This window comes from Pan troglodytes, chromosome 11 (assembly GCF_028858775.2).
Source record: "Pan troglodytes isolate AG18354 chromosome 11, NHGRI_mPanTro3-v2.0_pri, whole genome shotgun sequence".
Classification (NCBI taxonomy): domain Eukaryota; kingdom Metazoa; phylum Chordata; class Mammalia; order Primates; family Hominidae; genus Pan; species Pan troglodytes.
The window spans coordinates 578579-601043 of record NC_072409.2 but is presented as its reverse complement, the minus strand read 5'-3'; the positions used below and the strand labels follow the sequence as shown (position 1 = coordinate 601043).

Below are 22465 nucleotides of genomic sequence, written 5' to 3'. Positions count from 1 at the left end.
AATTAACTCTTTAACCTGTGGCCCAAAGTCACCTATTAAGTGTAATGATATGTGTGGGTCCATTGTTTTGTGTGTGTGTGCCCGTGTCATCACCACGCAGGCTGCCCCGGTCCCCTTGGTTTCACTTCTCATTCTTGTCGTCTACACCGGCGGGGCTGCCCAGTGTCAGGGAGGAGGCGTGGCCTTTCAGGACCGTTTCCCGTGATGCTGTTGTGCAGGCGTTGGGATGCTTTTATCAGAATAACAAAGTTCTCTTTTCTGTCCCAAAGAGTTTCATGAATTGTTGTTGAATTTTGTTGAACATTTTAAAAAATCTATTGAAATAAGCCTATGATTTTTCTCCTTGTTCTGTTAATGTGAATATCTGATTTATATGCTGTTGTTACTGGAAATAATTTATGTGTATTTTAACCATGTGGCGTCAGTGCTGTGTTGTGTGGTCAGTCTGGGTCCATGGGGGGTGGGTGGGTGGGACGGTGTGTTCCTGTTTCTGTGCCGTCTCCTTGCTGCCATATCTCCTGCCCTGGTCTCTCCTTCCAGCATCTGGCATCTCTGTAGGTCTGTTTCTAGCATCTGTTTTGCTGCTGGTCTTCTTCTTTCCCTGTCTCCTCATGTTTCTGGTTAGTTTTGTTTGAGTGCCAGACACTGTATTTTCAAACCTGCTTGAAGAAAATGCATTGGGTCACCCCGGTCCACTTCCAGGAACCAGGAGGCCTCAGAGCTAAGCTGCAGGCCGTGGCCTCTGTCACTCCAGCTGACTTTAGCCCCCAGGTGGCCCTGGTTCCTGGGGGCCTGTCTCAGTCCATTGAGGCTGCTGTAACAGAACACCATAGACTGCACAACAGACTGGTTTCTCACAGTGCTGGAGGCCAGAAGTCCAAGGTCAAGGCACCTACTGGTTTGGTTCTCGGGAGGACCCCGCCGCCTGGCTCATGGAGGGACCCTGCCTTCTCACTGCATGATAACCAGTGAGACCAAGACAGGCGGGTGGAGCCGCAGCCCAGAGGAGAGGGGAGAGCTTTGCTGGGGCTTCGAAACCACCTCCTAATGCGGCATTGTGCACACAGGCCTGTCTCCCTGCTGATGTGGCTGTGGCCTTCACTGGCCAGGTTCCTCCTGCTCACCTAGGGCCGCACCTCCCAAACTGTCTGTGTGGAAGGGCCATTTCCATATTCCCAGTTCACTGTGGGCCAATCCTTTTGTAAAATAAGGACTGCAACTTACCAGGCTGCTTTTAAGTTGTCACATTCAACAGGCACAATACTGCTCCATCAGATCGCTGCTGGAGGCTCTCAGTTCCTTGACTCGCTTGTCATGTTGGCCGGGGGGTCCCCGCCTCCTCCCCCACACGTCTGTGCTGTGCCTTCACACCTGTTCCATGGCATGGACTTTCTGTGCTTCCTTCTCCTGTCTGGAGCCACGCCCGCCCTCACCTCCTCAGGGACATCCTGTCAGCACTCTCCACACTCCTTGATGCCCCAGAGCTGCCACACTCGCCTGATTCCTTGCCTTCCAGTCTGTCTGCAACCAGATGCAGCCAGGCCTCGCCTCCCATGAGTGTCCCTAAGTCCAGGGCAGGCTCTGGTCCCCACCCACCCGAGGCAGCAGCATCTAGCCCTGCTCCTCCCTGCACCCTCTCACTTCTCAGCCATGGACACACAGGCCCAGGTACGGTTCTTGTTCATTTTGGGGATGTGGAGAGCCATGAACACACCAAAGCCTCCTAGGTGTCTGCTGCAGCTCTGACCCACGCCCGGACCCCAGACCCCTGTCCACCTGAGCGCCAAAATCTCTGGGTGCCAGGAAGCTTTCTGATTCTGCCTTCAAAGTATTTCCTGGACCATTGCAGTGGGCACCCACCCCTGGGTCTGCCCCAGCCCTGGTGTTGCCATCTGTTCTCAGCCTGGGGCTACAGGGACCCCAAGCCCTCTGCTTTTGGCTCAAACCTTGCACAGCCCATTCCCCACTGACTGCCCCCCTCCACTGCTGTCACAATTGCTCGCACTCCCTCATGCTGTTCTGGAGCTGTTGAACATGCCGTCTGGGATCCTGCCCACCCGCCCTCCCGGTCCTTACCTTCTTTAGGCCTTTGTTCAAATCTCCCATCAACTTGGCGCCCCAGGGAGGCCTCTCCATGGTGTGCTTGCCCGAAACCTAGGTAGAAGGTTCTTCATCAGAGAAACCTTGGAAGAGCAGCACAGGAGGGTACATTTAAAGCCCTCAGCGGCGTCCGTTCCTTTGAGGGTTCTGGGATCTGAAGCCTCTGAACCGTAGGAGCAGCTAGGGGAGGCCGTGCCCCTATGTGAAGGGGCTCCTTGTGCCAGCCGACAGGGTGCGACGGGGTGGTCGGCCCGGCTGCCATCGTGGGAGGGACGTGGACGAACGGCACGCAGTGGGAGGCCATGGGCAAGGTTGATGGCCCATGGGGGCGGCCCCTTTGTCTCTTGGGGCTACAGCCTGTGCTGTGACCATCCACAGGCCCCAGGGGGCTGCTGGCGGGCATCAGGGAAGTCCCGGTGACAAGGGGCATCAGCAGGGGTCAGAAGGGTGTGCCCAGGAGGAGCCCCTCTGCATTCTGCAGGGTGCATGGAACCCCCACCCTGTCCCCAAAGATGCCCTGGACATGCCCTGGGGTGGGGCGTGGGGGGCAGCACATGCCAGGCTGCCACATGTGTGTGTGGCCTCAGGGAGTCTGGGCTGGGTCATCAGGCATGACCATTGCCAAGGCCACACCCTGACTCTAGGCCCCTCTGGTCTGGGCAGTGAGGCCAAGCAGAGCACAGGGTCTCGAGACCCCATGACCTCTAGGGTCACGCGGAGGCTCCTGGGGTCAGACTGAGAAAGGGGCTCGTCCTGAGAAGCCACAAAGTGTGCTCCTGCGGGGGTGCGGGGTAGGGGAGGTACCACGTCTCCCGGGCAGCCACAGATCCCACACTCACGGCCCAAGTGACGCTTGGTGCAGAGCTGGAAGGTTCTCAGGGTGGGAGGAGGGTTATTTTTAACGCACTGCACTAGAGCATCTCTAAGGCCGGTGGTTCTGGACAGAAAAACCACAAAAATGAGAAGACCCGGAATAGCAAGTCCCCAGCCCTGGGGCCTCATGTCTGCAATGAGCCCTTGGTGGCTCTGAGCAGTGCCAGTTCAGCACCTTGGAGAGCTGCCGCCTCTGTGCCTCCCCTCCTGCTTGCTGCGTGGGGGCTTGTGGAGCCTGCTAGGAATCCTGGGAAAAGCCCAGATGGGCCTGGCCCTCCCAGATGGCCTCTTTTGCCTCTGGCGAAGTGAAGTGAGCACCTGTAGTGAGGTCCACTCCAAGCACCAGGCCCGGGTGTCTGTACACAGCCCGGGTGGGGCATCCAGGCACCACGGGGAGGCCCCCACCCTGGTCTCACAGACGTTGCCACTGGAGCTCCTGCCGTGTGCCCACTGCCACCACCTGTCTGCCACCTGCACCTCCTCACCTGCGGCAGCACTTTCTCCACACAGGTTCTTCTCTGATGCCTCTTCCCTAATTTTAAAGGCATTTAGGTCTCTTATTTAGTTAAAAAATAGAAGAAAAATGTTTTACTTCTCTGCCACTTCCTTCAGAGATTCCTTTTTCTTGCCTTTGCAATTCCTTTTTGACCACACATTGTGAAAATTTTCAGACATATTGGAAAGCAGAGAGAATCAGGAGAGTGGAGGCTCCTATTCCCCCACCTGGACTTGATGGTTGTTAATATCTTGCTTTATTTGTTTCATCCTTTTTTGCTGATACAGTGTAAAGTTAGTTACAAATGTGACATTTTACCCCCAGTGACGTCAGAGTGTGCCTGTGAATAGTGCTGCCTGACGAGATTGAGACTGCCGTCACGTGAGGTTCATCTACAGACTCCTAGTTTCCCCGATGTCTTTCCCTGGTTCGCCCCTCTGGAATCAGGCGGGGCTGTCCCTTGTATGATACTTGGCACATCCCAGAAGTTTCTTCCTACCAGCAGCCCACACAGTGGCCTATGGGGGAGACCGGCCAACGGCCTGAGAAATCACATGGTCCACATTTCTGTGTGCCCCCCGTGGTGTCACCTCACTTGTTCTCTTATCCCGTGTTTGCGGCCAGCTGGGAGGAAGGGCTGAGGTTTGGCGACACTCACATCGGGGCTGCTGTGTCCCATAGGGAGCTTTATGGCCACCTCGACTGGCCACCCCGAGCATCCATGCCTTCCCTGTTTATTAACAGACATTCTTCTGTTTAAATAAATAAACCTTAAACCTGGGCTTTGTGGTTACTCCTCAGAGAAAGGCAAGATCAATGCTTTATTCTTACCATTTAGTTATCAAGTTTCAGAGTGAGGAAGTAGCAGCAAAGAAATTTTGGTCTTTTTTTTCTTCCCTCTGTTTTGAGTGTTAACGTGGGCTCGTGGATTTTTACTTTTTTTTTTTTTTTCATTTTTACATGTGTGTTTGATCAATTATAGCCATTCTTATTTAATGGTCAAACTGCCCCATCTTTGGCCATGGGGAGCCCATGCAGGCGAGCCCGTCTCCTTTGGTGACACTGCTCTTCGGTACCATGTGACACCCAGGTCTCCCTTATGTTCCTTGCCCCACACTTGGAATCAGCCATTTCTCCAGGAAGTCCTTGTGCTTTTGGAAGAGAAAGATTTTTAGACACTGAAATGAGACTCTGGGGTGCCCACTGCTGTCAGGGTGCCATGGGCTCTCGACTCACTTTTCAGAGGACAGAGCTATGAAGTAAATAGATTTTTTAAAATGTGTTCATGTTAATATTTCCAATTCAAATTTAACAGTGTAGAGTTTTTATCCAACTTCTTTGATTTTATATTTGTATCTCTTACAATAAAAATTTTGGTTTCTAAAATCTTTAGTTTCAAAATAGCACTCCAGATATTACCGATAACAGTAAGCACCAGTCCAACTCCCGGATGGCATCTGCGCTTCTTTGCAGCGTCTCACTCCTTAGAACATGTTTCATGGAAGCTGGGCCCAGTCTTGTGCCTCGCGGCACCGGAAATGTTGCTTGTGTGATTGTGTCACTGGCTTGATAGGCAGTTACATTAATTTTAGTTCATTTTAAATGTTACGATTTAATTTTTTGGTTTTTGATTGTGTAAAATTTTTGCATGCTTGGGAAGTTCACACCCAGAAAAGCCTTGCTTCTCTCCACGTTCTCTGTATTCTGTTTCCTGCTGTCTTAGTCCATTCGAGCTGTGATAGCAAAACACTGTAAACCGTGAGGCTTACAAATAACAGGAATGTATTTCTCACTGCTCTGGGGGCTGGAAGTCCCAAGATGAAGGCGTTAGTAGATCTGGTGTCTGGGGAGGGTTTCCTGGTTCGTAGCCAGTGCCTTCTCACTGTGTCCTCACGTGGTGGAGAGGGTGCAGCAGTTCTCTGGGGTCCCTTTTATGAGGGCACAATTCCCTCCACTCCCATGACCTAATCGCTTTCCCAAAGCCTCACCCTAACCTTGGGGTCTCAGCCTGTGAGTCTGGTCGGGGGGCACACACATTCCAACTGTAGCACCTGCAGTAACCATCAGCAGAAATCGAGAAAAAATACTCAAGTAGATTTCTTATTCCTTCTCTTTTCTTACACAAAAAGTGGTAGAGTGTAGATAGTGCACGAGCCCTTACCTTTCTCCCGACAGGATTTGGGGAGAGTCATCATATTGTCCGTACATGGAAATCTTTCTCCTTCTTTTTGGGGCATTCAGGTTGATTTCAGCCCTTGCTATTTATCTCAAATAATGTTGCGTACAAGTCAATTTGTTTGACTTTACCTGTCATTAGGCAAATCTCTGAGATTCTGTTCATCCACCCAGTGATGGCTTCAGCAGCCAGTGAATTTCGATGTAGAATTTCCGTTGGATTCTTTTTCTGTTTCTCCGCTGAGACTTCTCATTTCTCTGAGATTTTCATGCCTTGAAATCTTGCTTTGTTGTTCTTGAGGACAGCCTTAGGAGCTGCCTTGAAAATACGTGTCTGTTGGCCCAGTGTCTGGTTCATCTCAAGGCTGGACTCAGTTGAGTGTTCTTTCGGACGTGTTCGTTTCCTCAGTGTTTCAAGCGTCAGGTCCCTTGAGTTGTTCCTGTTAACATGTGGGGAGGACTCTGGTTTCTCTTCCGCGTGGGCCTTGTTTCCCTAGTGTGATTGGCTGGGCCCCTTCTCCAGGCCCGGCCTCTCTAGTGGTCCCTGTGCTTTCGCCTCAGTCCTGGGATTGGCTGGGCTCCCTCCACAGGCTCCGCCTCCTACGTGGCCGCTGCACTTCGCCCCAGTCCTAGGATTGGCTGGGCTCCCTCCACAGGCTCCGCCTCCTACGTGGCCGCTGCACTTCGCCCCAGTCCTAGGATTGGCTGGGCTCCCTCCACAGGCTCCGCCTCCTACGTGGCCGCTGCACTTCGCCTCAGTCCTGGGATTGGCTGGGCTCCCTCCACAGGCTCCGCCTCCTACGTGGCCGCTGCACTTCACCCCAGTCCTAGGATTGGCTGGGCTCCCTCCACAGGCTCCGCCTCCTATGTGGCTGCTGTACTTCGCCCCAGTCCTAGGATTGGCTGGGCTCCCTCCGCAGACCCCCCCAACCCCACGTGGCCCCTGTGCCTTCCCTCCAGTCCTAGGATTGGCCAGGCTCCCTCCACAGGCCCCACCTCCTACATGGCCTCTGTGCCTTCATTCCAGTCCTAGGATTGGCTGGGCTCCCTCCTCAGGCCCCGCTTCCCACGTGGCCTCTGCTCCTCGCTCCCGTCCTAGGATTGGCTGGGCTCCCTCAGGCCCCGCCTCCCACGCGGCCTCTGCACCTCGCTCCCGTCCTAGGATTGGCTGGGCTCCCTCCGCAGGCCCTCCCCCCACCCACCCATGTGGCCTCTGTGCCTTCTCTCCAGTCCTAGGATTGGCTGGGCTCTCTCCGCAGGCCCCGCCTCCCACGTTGCCTATCTGCCTTACTCCAGCCGTCATCCTCTGGACTGTTGTCTTTATCTGGTTCTGGTCGGGCAGAGATTTGTGTCACAGACTTTGACACCCCACCCATCTTAGAAGCTCGGAGCAGCGCTGTGTGCTCTGCCAGACGAGCTGCCGCTGGTGAAAGCCTGGGCAGAGCTGGGCCTGGCCCCTCCAGTCGGAAGCCCCTCACTCTCCATTTTGCTGCTTATCAAGACCTTCGTGTGTGCGCCGTTGCTAGTTCCAGAATTGCATTCTGCACGAGGAGGGGTCGCCTATAGATTCTTAGTCCATCAGACCCCAAAGCAGAGGCCAAAGTCCACGCCAGGTGAGCCACTCTGAACTCTGTTTCTTTGGGGTAAACCAGGAGGCAGCTTCCCGCGCCTTTGGCTTTGGGGGCTGTGGCTGGTCCTGTCCTGCGGCCGTGCTCGCCTGGTTTACTGTCTTGTCACTGCCCGCGCCGTGAAGGTTGACGGAGAGCTGCCCTCGTCCACGCCTTTACCCGCTTGTTGGTTTGGGTTTTGACCTCTTGACCTCTGAGCGCCCTGGCTGTCTGGTTAATGTTGATGCTGGGGCAGGTTGTGGACCAGGTGTCTCTGCCGGCAGGCCCCGCCCTCTCGGAACTCGGTCCTGGAAAGCCCCAGGTGCCTCCTTCCCCGTCTGCCTGGCTGTCGTCTGTGGTGTTGCCTCTTCCCGTCGCTGGGTAACAAACCACGCCACCCACCCGCAGCTCGCCATGGCGCCCACCCACTCGGCCCAGTGTGCGCAGCAGGGGTTGGGCGTGCCGGGCCTCGGGCTGCACAGGCAGGGTGCTGCTGAGCCCAGGTCCCTGTGGTTGCGTGGGCAGCGTCTAGGTTCCTTGCTAGCTGCCGGCCGGGACCACCTACCTTCCTCCCACGCAGCTCCTCCATCCAGGCCCCAGTAGCTCCAAGCCCTGGGTCTCCAGAGAGAATTGCTTTTAAAGGGGTTGCGTGGTTAGGTCAGGCCCACCCACCTCGTCCCCCTCTCTATGGTGAATTCAGAATCCATTATCACAGGCCAGTGCCAGGGGCCAGGGCCCAGGGCCATGTGGCCACCCGGAATCCTGGGCTCCTCTCCAAGGCACCAGGGTGAGGAGGACGCCTCAGTCTCTTCGGCCTCGTGTTCCACAGTCACATCAGCACCCGGAAGGGCTGCAGCAGAAGTCGTTTTCTGTGGGCAGCCTCCGCCTGACGGTCCTCCCTGTTGCCATTCGCCACTGAGTCTTCCCAGACCCTCCGGGGACTGCTCCGCCTCCTCGTCACCAAGACAGTGTGTCCCGGATGCCAGCTCCATCCCTCCCGACCCCCTCAGCCCCTGCCGCTGCCTCACGGGGCTCTTGCAGCCCCGGCCTCCTTTCTCCTATTGGTGCCAGACAGCCCCATGGGTCCTCGGGTGGGATGGCGCTGTCCACATTCCACCGCGCTGGAAGCCCCATGGGGACGCCGTCAAGGGAACGGCCTGCACCACCCCCACCCCACCGCAGACGGAGGCCCAGCGAGGAGGGCAGGGTGCGGGGTGGGTGGCCACACAGCGAGGAGAAGGCTGGCGGCGGTTCCGCACCGCCGCCACAGGTCACTGGAGAAGGCCCCTCCTGCATGGCGGGCCTGCGCCCAACTGCAGGCTCCAGGACTGCCATGCATGGCCGTACCCGGCGAGGCCGGCGTGTCGGGGCCTTGCTAACTGCAGCCCGTGCCGGCTTCTCTCGCCCTGCAGGACGGGGAGGTTTACTGCATCGACGCGCGGTTCTACGGGAACGTCAGCCGGTTCATCAACCACCACTGCGAGCCCAACCTGGTGCCCGTGCGCGTGTTCATGGCCCACCAGGACCTGCGGTTCCCCCGGATCGCCTTCTTCAGCACCCGCCTGATCGAGGCCGGCGAGCAGCTCGGGTACGCACCGCCCCGGCCCCTGGCCATCTCCGCTGCCGGCGGGACGGTTTTAGGAACGGGGCTCGCATTGCTTTCCTGGGCTTGTCTCGGGTTTATGCTAGTGGTTTTCCTGTAGTTCTAAAAACTACGACCTGGCATGCGGCACGGCAGATCGGGGTGAGGAAGCTTTGGCCTTGCCTTAATTTATCTGGCTTGTGGGAGGTGCCGGTGGGATTCGACTTGGAGCCTTGGTTCTGTTCCCTCCCCAGGTTTGACTATGGAGAGCGCTTCTGGGACATCAAAGGCAGGCTCTTCAGCTGCCGCTGCGGCTCCCCCAAGTGCCGGCACTCGAGCGCGGCCCTGGCCCAGCGTCAGGCCAGCGCGGCCCAGGAGGCCCAGGAGGACGGCTTGCCCGACACCAGCTCCGCGGCTGCCGCCGACCCCCTATGAGACGCCGCCGGCCAGCGGGGCGCTCGGGAGCCAGGGACCGCCGCGTCGCCGTTTAGAGGACGAGGAGGAGAGATTCCGCACGGAACCGAAAGGGTCCTTCGGGGCTGCGCCGCCGGCTTCCTGGAGGGGTCGGAGGTGAGGCTGCAGCCCCTGCGGGCGGGTGTGGATGCCTCCCAGCCACCTTCCCAGACCTGCGGCCTCACCGCGGGCCCAGTGCCCAGGCTGGAGCGCACACTTTGGTCCGCGCCCCAAAGACGCTGGGAGTCCGCACTGGCATCACCTTCTGAGTTTCTGATGCTGATTTGTCGTTGCGAAGTTTCTCGTTTCTTCCTCTGACCTCCGAGGTCCCCGCTGCACCACGGGGTTGCTCTGTTCTCCTGTCCGGCCCAGACTCTTCTGTGTGGCGCCGCCGAAGCCACCGTTAGCGCGAGCTGCTCCGTTCGCCCTGCCCGCGGCCTGCGTGGCTGGCGCCGAGTCCCAGGGGCCGCACGGAGGGCACAGTCTCCTGTCAGGCTCGGAGAGGTCAGGAGACCGACCCCACCACTAACCTTGGAGAAAATGTGGGTTTGCTTTTTAAAGGAATCCTATATCTAGTCCTATATATCAAACCTCTAACTGACGTTTCTTTTCGAGGAAGTGGCTTGGTGGGTGCAGCCCCCGCCGGTTCCGTTGACGCTGGCACCTTCTGTTGATTTTTTAAGCCACATGCTATGATGAATAAACTGATTTATTTTCTACCATTACTGAACATTAGGACAAACAAAAAATAAAAAACAAAACACAGACAACGGTGCTGATTCTGGTGTGGTTTCTACTCACCACGTGAAATAAACTATCAACTGTATAAAGAGAACAAAGTGATTTTAGAATAAAATGCAGGAAAAACTTTTTTAAAGATGTTAGTCTTGTAGTGTGAATAAATTTGCCATCACCTTTTGTGTGGTGGCCTGGCAGGTCATATACTTTTTTTTGGCATATACCTTTTTAAAGACTGTAATTAGTGCAGTAACAGTGGGGTTTTTTTTGTGCAACTCTTCTAAAAACATTCATAATGCAGTCATGTTTATTTTTTTCTGTTAAAATGTTTTTGACAGTTTTAAGAGCAGTCTTTTGGCTCTGACCATTTCTTGTTCTGTTTCCAATGAAATCAATAAAAAAAAAAGAAGTACTTTAAATGGGGTTTTTATTATGACACCATATTTCAGGGTCTCTGCAGAACTTGCAGGTCCCCCTGGACCTGGCCCAGCTCTCTGTCCCCTGTCCAAGGAAGTACAGCTTCCTTTTCACCCCAGATCTGTCCCCGAAGAGGGGACGTTCCAGGCAGAGGTTAGGGGAGCCTGTGCATTTGCGCACGTGTCGAATGAGTCTGTGTGTGTCCACGAATGCATCGTGCGCGTGGTGCGAATGCGGGCGCACTGGTGTGTTTTGTGTGTGTGTGTGTGTGTTTGCATGTCTGCGTCTAGCGCCAGGTGCCCAGCTCTGGGCGTCATTCTGGAAGCCGACAGGGCACATCAGGTGAGTCCCACAACCAGAGGCAGAGCTGCACTTGAACAGCGAGGCCGGACAAGGGAGAGCCAGAGCCCGTCCTACTTCCTGCCAGCCATGACCCCCACTCCTCTACGGGGACCCCTAGACCCAAAGCCTCCAGCCTGCTGTGTCCTCCATGCTGACTGGCCTCACTCACCCCAGGAGGGCTTTTCGTGTAACCTCAGTAACACGCTCAGACACTCCGCGGTTTAATACACAGAATTCACGCAGGTGTTTTTGATGCTTTTCCAGCACAGTCATAACTGCCCTGCACTTTGTGAATAGACGGCACCAGCAGGGTGCGCGGTCGTCCAGCCTGAGGTACGAGTGCCTGTCACCAGACATTGCGCAACTGCATGAAGGACTGGGCAGGCGGACCCAGGATGGATATGGCCCACCTGTGACCCCTCTGCACAGGGCCACAGGGGAGGCCACATTCCTCCAGGAGCCCAGACAGCCTACAGCCTTTCACGTCTGCGTCCGTGAGGAGGGGCTGTGTGGGGTGGGCTGGGTTCCCGCCAAGCCCGGGCTCAGGAGGGTGTAGGGGCCGCAGGTCACCTCATCCCAGAGGCAGTGGCAGGAGGTGACTGAGGGCCCACTGGAGCTTGAACCTCAGGCTCTGCTGGCTCCACCAGCCCTGCAGGGGGAGCAGCCCTGCCAGAGGAGCAGCCGGTACAACCCCTTCCCCTGGGACAGCCCGTAGCTGGCAGATGACTCTCATTAATTTTTGTGGCTTGAGTGTCCACCTGTTCTGCTCCGTGCCCTGGGTCAGGTGCTCGGTGTACAAACAGGTATTGGTTGAATTAAGCCAACAGCAAACTTTGTGGGTGTCACAAAGGCCCGCCAGGGTGGCCCCACAACTAGGTCCTGTCACAGAAAGTTCCAGCCGTTTAAAATGAGCACCCAACACAGAGCCCACCTCACATGGTCCTGGGCAGCTCTGCCGTGACCGCCTTGTCCCTAAACCAGACTCTGGGCTTGGGAGGAAGAGACCTTACAGGGCCTTTGCGCTGTGGGGCAGCAGCTGCACGTGCTCCGGGGAGTGCAGGCCTGGGAAGGGGGCTGAGGGGACCTGCGGCAGGTGCGGGGAACAGGCAGGTGAGTCTCACAGGGACCAGGTGGGCCGGGGCAGGGCAGGAGGCCTCCCCCTCCCCCTCCCCTCCCTCTTTCTCCTCTTTGGATAAATAAAAATGGAAAACCCATGCAGGTTGGCCCTCTGGTCCTGCAGCAGCCAGAACCCCTCACGTGGGCAAAGCTCCTAGCAGGTTCTTAGCCCACTTGGGCAGAGAGCGGCCTGCACCCTTGTCCTGGCCCAGGCTGTAGTCTGTGAGAGAAAACAGCCTTGTGGGGCTGGAGGGGAGGCCCCTCTGAGCTCACTGGGTGGGGGTCGGCCTGCTGAGGCACTCAGTGAGTGGACTTGGGTGTGACACTGTGGAGCCCAGGGGGCCCCAGCCGGGAAGGCCAAGGAGATGGCAGCAGTGCCCACACACAGTGGGTCCTTGTGCCTGCTGGCTCCTGGCACCCCCGCCCCCCCACATGCAGGCTTGAGGGACCCAGGGCCCCTTTTTTAGCTCCTCCCCTGACCCATGGTGACTCGGGAACGTAGTTCCCCCAGGGCAGGGAACAGGGCTCAGCCACCCAGGGCAGGGAACAGGGCTCAGCCTCAGGCTCCGTCAGTCCTGGGAGTGCGAGCTGGGGCCTTCCTGGGTCAGTGCGTTCCAAGGGGGCTGAATAGGGCCCTGGGGTCCCCAGCTGTGCACACCCCCTCGGGGTCTTTTGAGGCTGGGTGGACTGAGGCCCTCCCCACAGAAGGGCAGCCACCGAAACGGATGGGTTGTGAGCAGAGGCCACCCAGTTAACTCGAGGTTGCACTTGTTTTTGTGAAAGTCACACCCGTTTATTACCAAAAACTCAACGCACAAGACCTGGAAGAGGAACGTGAAATACTCCAGAAATCCCCCTTCTCACCCCCGCCTGACACGGGCCACACCTGCGGCCTGCTGTGTTCACTCAGGCCGAGTGCGTCTCCTGCCAGGCAAGGGAGAGCAGAGCCCCCCTGGCTTTGGCAGGAGCGTCGGACGCAATGCGCGTCTGGACCAGGTGAAACCTTTGTGACGTATGTATGATATTTCTTTTGCAAAGTGCAATGACGCTGCGAAGGAGAATCCCGTACCTCATCTTTATCCATTTGTGCAATTGCCTTCTTAGGGAAGGGGTCAGAGGGCACGAATGGTGCCTTTTGAGATCGCTTACCAAAACGTCACACAGAAGACGCCAGCCAGTTTTGCCTTCACTGATGTACGTCTCCCCCAGCTCTCACTGAGGCCCCCCCCCCCGTTGCACTTCCTGCTTTTCTAATTGTCCAGAGGGTGACTCTCCCTGCAGTGTTATTTTGCAGTTTCATTGTTGATAAAATTGAGCATCTCTTCTTATATTTATTACAGACTAGCCTGTCCTCCTGTGTGAATTGCCTTTGTGCAAAAATTCTGTTGTGCTGCCTGTATTTTTCTTATTGATTTTTGTGAGCTCTTTATATATTGTAGTTTTATATCTATACTGAATTTAAATTTGTTATGTGGCAGAAATCTGTCTTGTGACTTCTGATTGTGCAATACATTTAGAAAGACCTTCTGCATCCCCAAATTATAAAAAAATATGCTCCAGTGCTTGTCCTAGTTCTTTGTTTTGAGGTTTCGCTCTTGAATCCAGGTGGAATTTATTTGGTGTATGGTGTGAAATAACAATATAAATTTTTTAGGCTTTTTGTTGAGGCATAATTGGCATTTGTCAGAATGCGTGGATCGAGTGCAGCTCAGTGCATTCTGACAAATGCCTTTGCCATGGGACCCACCCCTTATCAGGAGAGAGGCTGTTTCCATCCCCCAGCCAACATTCTCTCTGCCTCCCCTCTCTGGACCTGCCCACAAGACACATCACCCATCTGATTTCTTTCACTGTAAATTAGTTTCGCCTGTTCTAGGAGTTTCTATAACAGGAACCATGCAGTGGGTTACTTTTTTTGGCCTAGCTTCTGCTGAGCGGCTTTTGCATTTATCCGTTCTCCTGTGCGTCCATGCTTGGGTTATCTCCAGTTGGGGGCTACTGTCAATAAAGCAGCTATCAGCATTCTTGTACAGGTCTTCTTGTGTGCATGTTTTTGTCAGTCGAGGGTGAATTCCTAAGAAAGGGACTTGCTGACTCCTGTGGGGAGCCCCCCGTGTCTCTGCGGCTGCCAGCATCGTCTGTCCACGCCACTCACACATGGGAGCTCTCGTTGCTTCATGTCTTCATGAATCCTAAGTGTTTCTAGTCAGATTTGACGAAGTCCAATTTATCCTTTTTTACTTTTTCTTTTTTTTTTTCGAGACGGAGTTTGCTCTTGTTGCCCAGGCTGGAGTGCAATGGTGCAATCTCGGCTCACTGCAACCTCCGCCTCCCCGGTTCAAGCGATTCTCCTCCCTCAGCCTCCCGAGTAGCTGGGATTACAGGCGCGCGCCACCACGCCCGGCTAATTTTGTATTTTTAGTAGAGACGGGGTTTCTCCATGTTGGTCAGGCTGGTCTCGAATTCCCGGCCTCAGGCGATTTGTCCGCCTCAGCCTCCCAAAGTGCTGGGATCACAGGCTTCAGCCACCATGCCCGGCCCTGCTTTTTCCGTTAGTACTTTCTCTGTCCTAAGGTATTTTTGCTATAATGCTTTAGAGGGAAAAACAGGAAAATATCTTCTCGAATTGAGGAATATATTCTCCTGTTTCTCTCTAAGGCTTTTACGGTTTTGGATTTTACGTTTAGGTGCGTGATTCATCTTAAATTCGTTTTTGTGAGTGGAGTGAGGTAGAGGTCAAGAGAGATTTTTTTCCCTAGGAAACCCACTTGCTCCAGCCTCATTTCTTGATTTCTTTCTTTTTTTTGAGACGGAATCTCGCTCTGTCTCCCAGGCTGGAGGGCAGTGACCCCATCTCGGCTCACTGCAAGCTCCGCCTGCTGGGTTCACACCATTCTCCTGCCTCAGCCTCCCGAGCAGCTGGGACTACAGGCACCCGCCACCACGCCCGGCTAAATTTTGTATTTTTAGTAGAGACGGGGTTTTACTGTGTTAGCCAGGATGGTCTCGATCTCCTGACCTCGTGATCCGCCCGTCTCGGCCTCCCAAAGTGCGTGAGCCACCGTCTTCGGCCGATTTGTTGATTTCTTAAGAGGCTTTTCCTTTTCCCCCGTGAACTGCACTGGCTCCGTCACAGAATGTCAGCGGTGTGAACCTGTGAGCTGCATCTCAGGCCTTCTCCCTACTGGTGGGTTGTTGACCTTGAGGCCAATATCTCCAAGTGTAAAATAATGATTTGTGGTGGCACTGGTCCTCCAGCCGTGTCCTTATTCCTAAAGATGACTCTTTGGCTATTTGGCTACACTAGGTCCTTCCTATCTTTATATAAATTTTAGAATCAGCATGTTAATTTCTACAAAACAGCCAGATAGGATTTTTTTTAACCTTTCAGTCAACTTTATTGAGGTATCATTTAGAGATTATTGAAGGCACCTTTCATAAGTGTTTGATGCATTTGGCAAATGTGTAAACCCTATAACGACTACCACAATGAAGACATCATCCCCCTCGTATTGTCCACACCACCATCCCCCCCGTATCGTCCACGCCACCGCCCCCCCCATATCATCCATGCCACCGTCCCCCCGTATCCTCCATGCCACCGTCCCCCCCATATCATCCATGCCACCGTCCCCCCGTATCCTCCATGCCACCGTCCCCCCCATATCATCCATGCCACCGTCCCCCCGTATCCTTCACGCCACCGTCCCCCCCGTATCATCCACGCCACCATCCCTCTCCGTATCCTCCATGCCACCGTCCGCCCGTATCCTCCATGCCACCATCCCCCCGTATCATCCACGCCACCATCCCCCTCCGTATCCTCCATGCCACCGTCCCCCCGTATCCTCAATGCCACCATATCCCCCATATCCTCCACGCCACCGTCCCCCCCATATCCTCCACACCACCGTCCCTCCTGTATCCTCCATGCCACCATTCCCCCCCGTATGCTTCACCCCACCATGCCCCTCTGTATCCTCCACACCACCGTCCCCCCATATCCTCCACGCCACCATCCCCCCCTGTATGCTTCACGCCACCATGCCCCTCTGTACCCTCCACACCACCGTCCCCCCGTATCCTCCACGCCACCATCCCCCCTCTGTATCATCGACGCCACCGTCCCCCGTATCCTCCATGCCACCATCCCCCCATATCCTCCACGCCACTGTCCCCCTCCGTATCCTCCACGCCACCATCCCCCCGGCATCCTCCACACCACCATCCCTGTCTGTGTCATCCATGCCACCACTCCTGAACCCCAGACACCAATCTGTTCCTGTCAGTATAGATTAACATTTCTGTTCTGGAATTTCCTATAATTGGGTCCATGGAGTGCGCACTTCATTGCCTCTGGCTTCTTTGACCCAACATGTATTTTATTTATTTTTAAAAATCTTGGCCAGGCACAGTGGCTCACGCCTGTAATCCCAGCACTTTGGGAGGCTGAGACGGGCAGATCACGAGGTCAGGTGATCGAGACCATCCTGGCTAACACGGTGAAACCCCGTCTCTACTAAAAATACAAAAAAATTAGCCAGGCGTGGTGGTGGGTGCCTGTAGTCCCAGCTACTCGGGAGGCTGAGGCAGGAGAATGGTGTGAACCGGGGAGGCGGAGCTTGCAGTGAGCCGAGATCGCACCACCGCACTCCAGCCTGGGCGACAGAGTGAGACTCTGTCTCAAAAAAAAAAAACAAAAACTTTTTGGTGCAGGGGCACACATGCAGGTTTGTTAAACAGGGAAACTCGTGTCATGGGGGTTTGTTGCACAGATTATTTCATCACCCAGGTACTAAGCCAAGTACCCATTAGTTGTTTTTCCTGATCCTCTCCCTCCTCCCACCCTCCACTCCTAAGTAGGTCCCAGTGTCTCTTGTTCTTTGTGTTCATGAGCCCTCATCATTTAGTTCCCATTTATAACTGAGAACATGCGGTATTTGTTTTTCTGTTCCTGCATTAGTTTGCTAAAGATAATAGCCTCCAGCTCCATCCACATTCCCACAAAAGACATGATCTCATTCTTTTTTATGGCTGCATAGTATTCCGTGGTGTGTATGTACCACATTTTCATCCAGTCTGGCACTGGTGGGCATTTAGATTGATTCCACATCTTGGAATCGTGCTATTGTGAATAGTGCTGCAATGAACATAGACGTGCACGTGTCTTTATTAACATTTGTTGACATTTTAAAACATCAAAACAATCTCAACCTTACAGAACAGCTGCAAGTACAATACAAAAATCTTTTTTCTCTGATCTGCTGGAGAATAAATCCCTGACTTCGTACCCCATCATCCCCAAATACTTCCATGAATATTTCCTACACACAGGTGGTCCTGTGTAACCACAGCGAGCTGTCAACATCAGGACATGAACCCGCACCTCACGCCCGACGTAGGCTTCCCTTCGGTCCCAACCCTGAGCGTCGCTGAGCCTTGTGAATCTTCCTTTTCTACTGACCCATCTGACCTCTCACCTCCTCCCCAGACTGCTCCTCCTCAGGTCGCTCCCCGCCAGGCTGCATCAGGCTCCAGCTCTTCTTCAGCCTCTGCTCCCCGACCCTATAACCCTCCTGTTACCTCCCCTCCCCACACCCTGTCTGGTTTACAGTTTCGTTCTGCGACCAGCTCTCCCCCACCTGCCCAACAATTTCCTCTTAGAGAGGTGGCTGGAGCTGAAGGCATAGTCAGGGTACATGTGCCTTTTTCTCTATCAGACCTTTCCCAAATCAGCCAACGTTTAGGCTCTTTCTCATCAGACCCCACTAAATATATACAGGAATTCCGATATCTAACTCTGTCCTACAATTTAACCTGGAGTGCCTTAAATGTCATCCTAACTTCTACCCTCTCCCCAGACGAACGGGAAAGAGTTTTTTCTCTAGTCCAATCTCATGCTGACAACCACCGGCTCCACGAGCCAGACCTCTTGGAAGGCATCAGAGCAGTTCCCCGAGAAGATCCCCAATGGAACTACCAGGCAGATTCCCCAGGTACAGCTAGGTGAGATTACATGGTTTCCTGCCTAGTTGAAGGGCTTAAAAAGACAGCTTACAAAGCTGTTAATTATGACAAACAAGAAACTACCCAAGGTAAAGACGAAAACCCAGCCCAGTTCATGGCCCGCATGGCAGCAACCCTTAGACGCTTTACCGCCCTGGCCTAAAGGGGACAGGAGCCGCCTTATTCTTAATATGCATTTTATCACCCAGTCAGCTCCTGACATGAGAAAAAAGCTTCAAAAATTGGAATCCGGCCCTCAAACCCCACAACAGGAATTAATCAAACTCACCTTCAAGGTGTACAATAATAGAGAGGAGGCAGCCAGACAGCAACGCATTTCTGAGTTACAGCTACTTGCCTCCGATGTAAGACAGCCCACAACCACGTCTCCAGCATCCAAGAACTTCAGAACATCCAAGCCACAGCTCCCAGGGGCTCCTTCAAAACATCCTCGTGGACCTTGCTTCAAAGGCCGAAAGCCTGGCCACTGGGCCTCAGAATACCTGCAGCCCAGGATTCCTCCTAAGCCGTGCCCTGTCTGTGTGGGCCCCCACTGGAGGTTGCATTGTCCGACTCGCATCGTCGCGGCTCCTAAAGCCCCTGGAGCCCAAACCCAACGTTCTTTGGCCGACTCCCTCCCAGATCTCCTCGGCTTAGCAGCTGAAGACTGACGCTGCCTGATCGCATCGCCTCGGAAGCCCCCTGGATCATCACGGACGCCGAGCTTCGGGTAACTTTTATGGTGGAGGGTAAGTCCATCCCCTGTTTAATTGATACGGGGCCCACCCACTCCACATTACCTTCTTCTCAAGGGCCTGTTTCTTTGCCCCATAAGGTATTGACGGCCAGGCTTCTAAACCCCTTAAAACTCCCCCACTCTGATGCCAACTTGGACAACATTCTTTTGTGTACTCTGTTTTAGTTATCCCCACCTGCCCAGTTCACTTATTAGGCTGAGACATTTTAACTAAATTATCTGCTTCCCTGACTATTCCTGGACTACAGCCACATCTCATTGCCACCCTTCTTCCCAACTCAAAGCCTCCTTCATGTCTTCCTCTTGTATCCCCCCAACTTAACCCACAAGTATGGGACATCTCTACTCCCTCCCTGGCAACCGATCACATGCCCATTACTATCCCATTAAAACCTAATCACCTGTACCCTGCTCAACGCCAGTATCCCATCCCACAACAGGCTTTAAGGGGATTTAAGGGGATTATCACTCACCTGCTACAGCATAGGCTTCTAAAACCTATAAACTCTCCTTACAATTCTCCCATTTTACCTGTTCAAAAACCGGGTAAGTCTTACAGGTTAGTTCAGGATCTGCGCCTCATCAACCAAATTGTTTTGCCTATCCACCCTGTGGTGCCTCACCGTACACTCTTTTGTCCTCAATACCTTCCTCCACAACTCACTATTCCATTCTCGATCTTAAAGATGCTTTTTTCACTATTCTCCTGCACCCCTCGTCCCAGCCTCTCTTTGCTTTCACCTGGACTGACCCTGACACCCATCAGTCCCAGCAGCTTACCTGGGCTGTGCTGCCGCAAGGTTTCAGGGACAGCCCTCATTACTTCAGCCAAGCTCTTTCTCATGATTTACTTTCTTTCCACCCCTCTGCTTCTCACCTTATTCAATACATTGATGACCTTCTTCTTTGTAGCCCCTCCTTTGAATCTTCTCAATGAGACACCCTCCTGCTCCTTCAACATTTATTCTCCAAGTGATATCAGGTATCCCCCTCCAAAGCTCAACTTTCTTCTCCATCCGTTACATACCTTGGCATAATTCTTCATAAAAACACACATGCTCTCCCTGCCAGTAGTGTCCGACTGATCTCTCAAACCCCAACCCCTTCTACAAAACAACAACTCCTTTCCTTCCTGGGCATGGTTGGATGCTTTCACCTTTGGATACCTGGTTTTGCCACCCTAACAAAACCATTATATAAAGTCACAAAAGGAAACCTAGATGACCCCATAGATCCTAAATCCTTTCCCCACTCCTCTTTCCATTCCTTGAAGACAGCTTTAGAGACTGCCCTCACACTAGCCCTTCCTGACTTATCCCAACCCTTTTCATTACACACAGCTGAAGTGCAGGGCTGTGCAGTCGGAATTCTTACACAAGGACCGGGATGATGCCCTGTAGCCTTTTTGTCCAAACAATTTGACCTCACTGTTTTAGGCTGGCCATCATGTCTCCGTGCAGCGGCTGCTGCCGCCTTCATACTTTTAGAGGCCCTCAAAATCACAAACTATGCTCAACTCACTCTCTACGGCTCTCATAACTTCCAAAATCTATTTTCTTCCTCACACCTGTCACATATACTTTCTGCGCCCCAGCTCCTTCACTCTTTGTTGAGTCTCCCACAGTTACCATTGTTCCTGGGCTGGACTTCAATCCAGCCTGCCATGTTATTCCTGATACCACACTTGACCCCCATGACTGTTTCTCTCTGATACACCTGACATTCACTCCATTTCCCTATATTTCCTTCTTTCCTGTTCCTCACCCTGATCACACTTGGTTTATTGATGGCAGTTCCACCAGGCCTAATTGCCACTCACCAGCAAAGGCAGGCTATGCTATAGTATCTTCCACATCTATCATTGACGCTATCGCTCTACCCCCCAACTACCTCTCAGCAAGCCAAACTCATTGCCTTAACTCAAGCCCTCACTTTTGCAAAGGAATTATGCATCAATATTTATACTGACTCTAAATATGCCTTCCATATCCTGCACCACCATGCCGTTATATGGGCTGAAAGAGGTTTCCTCACTACACAAGGGTCCTCCATCATTAATGCCTCTTTAATAAAAACTCTACTCAAGGCCGCTTTACTTCCAAAGGAAGCTGGAGTCATTCACTGCAAGGGCCACCAAAAGGCATCAGATCCCATCGCTCAGGGCAACGCTTACACTGATAAGGTAGCTAAAGAAGCAGCTAGCGTTCCAACTTCTGTCCCTCACATCCAGTTTTTCTTCTCATCAGTCACTCCCACCTACTCTCCCACTGAAACTTCCACCTATCAATCTCTTCCCACACAAGGCAAATGGTTCTTAGACCCAGGAAAATATCTCCTTCCAGCCTCACAGGCCCATTCTATTCTGTCGTCATTTCATAACCTCTTCCATGTAGGTTACAAGCCACTAGCCCGTCTCTTAGAACCTCTCATTTCCTTTCCATCATGGAAATCTATCCTCAAGGAAATCACTTCTCAGTGTTCCATCTGCTTTTCTACTACTCCTCAGGGATTGTTCAGGCCCCCTCCCTTGCCTACACATCAAGCTCAGGGATTTGTCCCCACCCAGGACTGGCAAATTGACTTTACTCACATGCTTCAACTCAGGAAACTAAAATACCTCTTGGTCAGGGTAGACACTTTCACTGGATAGGTAGAGGCCTTTCCCGCAGGGTCTGAGAAGGCCACCGCGGTCATTTCTTCCCTTCTGTCAGATATAATTCCTCGGTTTGGCATTCCCACCTCTATACAGTCCAATAACGGACCAGCCTTTATTAGTCGAATCACCCAAGCTGTTTCTCAGGCCCTTGGTCTTCAGTGGAACTTTCATACCCCTTACCGTCCTCAATCTTCAGGAAAGGTAGAATGGATTCATGGTCTTTTAAAAACACACCTCACCAAGCTCAGCCTCCAACTTAAAAAAGAGGACTCTGTCAAGGATAGAGCCCAAAAACTCACCAACCAAGCTGAACCCCCTTGGACACTCTCTAATTAGACGTCCTGGGTTCTCCCAATTCTTAGTCCTTTAACACCTATTTTTCTCCTTCTTTTATTCAGACCTTGTGTCTTTCGTTTAGTTTCTCAATTCATACAAAACCACATCCAGGCCATCACCAATAATTCTATACAGCAAATGCTCCTTCTAACAACCCCACAATATCACTCCTTACCATAAAATCTTTCTTCAGCTTAATCTCTCCCACTCTAGGTTCCCATGCTGCCCCTAATCCCGCTTGAAGCAGCCCTGAGAAACATTGCCCGTTATCTCTCAATACCACTCCCAAAAAATTTCACTGCCCCAACACTTCAATACTATTTTATGTTATTTGTCTTATTAATATAAGAAGGCAGGAATGTCAGGCCTCTGAGCCCAAGCTAAGCCATCGTATCCCCTGTGACCTGCACGTATATACGTCCAGATGGCCTGAAGCAATTGAAGATCCAATTGAAGAAGTGAAAATAGCCTTAACTGATGACATTCCACCATTGTGATTTGTTTCTGCCCCACCCTAACTGATCAATGTACTTTGTAATCTCCCCCACCCTTAAGAAGGTTCTTTGTAATTCTCCCCACCCTTGAGAATGTACTTTGTGAGATCCACCCACTGCCTGCAAAACATTGCTCCTAACTCCACCGCCTATCCCAAAACCTGTGAGAACTAATGATAATCCACCACTCTTTGCTGACTCTCTTTTCGGACTCAGCCCACCTGCACCCAGGTGAAATAAACAGCCTTGTTGCTCACACAAAGCCTGTTTGGTGGTCTCTGCACACGGACACGTGAGACAAGTTCCTGATGGAGGAG

General features: G+C 53.1%; 1 protein-coding gene and 1 non-coding gene across 51 annotated transcripts in view; both read left to right on the top strand.

Moving 5' to 3' along the window:
• The window catches only part of EHMT1 (euchromatic histone lysine methyltransferase 1), a 224606-nt gene extending 214163 nt beyond the window's left edge, over positions 1–10443 (top strand). For 48 of the 50 annotated variants that reach the window (XR_010148800.1, XR_010148798.1, XM_063788053.1 and 45 more), the window contains 2 exons: positions 8664–8839; positions 9088–10443. Coding sequence is in view for 46 of the 50 variants with exons in the window: in XM_063788053.1 (XP_063644123.1) it covers positions 8664–8839; positions 9088–9268 (357 nt within the window). In the remaining 4 variants the exon portion in view is untranslated. The remainder of the gene's footprint in view (positions 1–8663; positions 8840–9087) is intronic. The other 2 variants (XR_010148801.1, XR_010148799.1) reach the window with 1 other exon arrangement.
• Positions 10444–12754: 2311 nt separating this feature from the next.
• MIR602 (microRNA mir-602) lies at positions 12755–12854 on the top strand. The gene is given in 1 exon segment (NR_036031.2): positions 12755–12854. It is a non-coding gene; the product is annotated as a microRNA mir-602 (primary transcript).
• The last annotated feature ends 9611 nt before the right edge of the window (positions 12855–22465 follow it).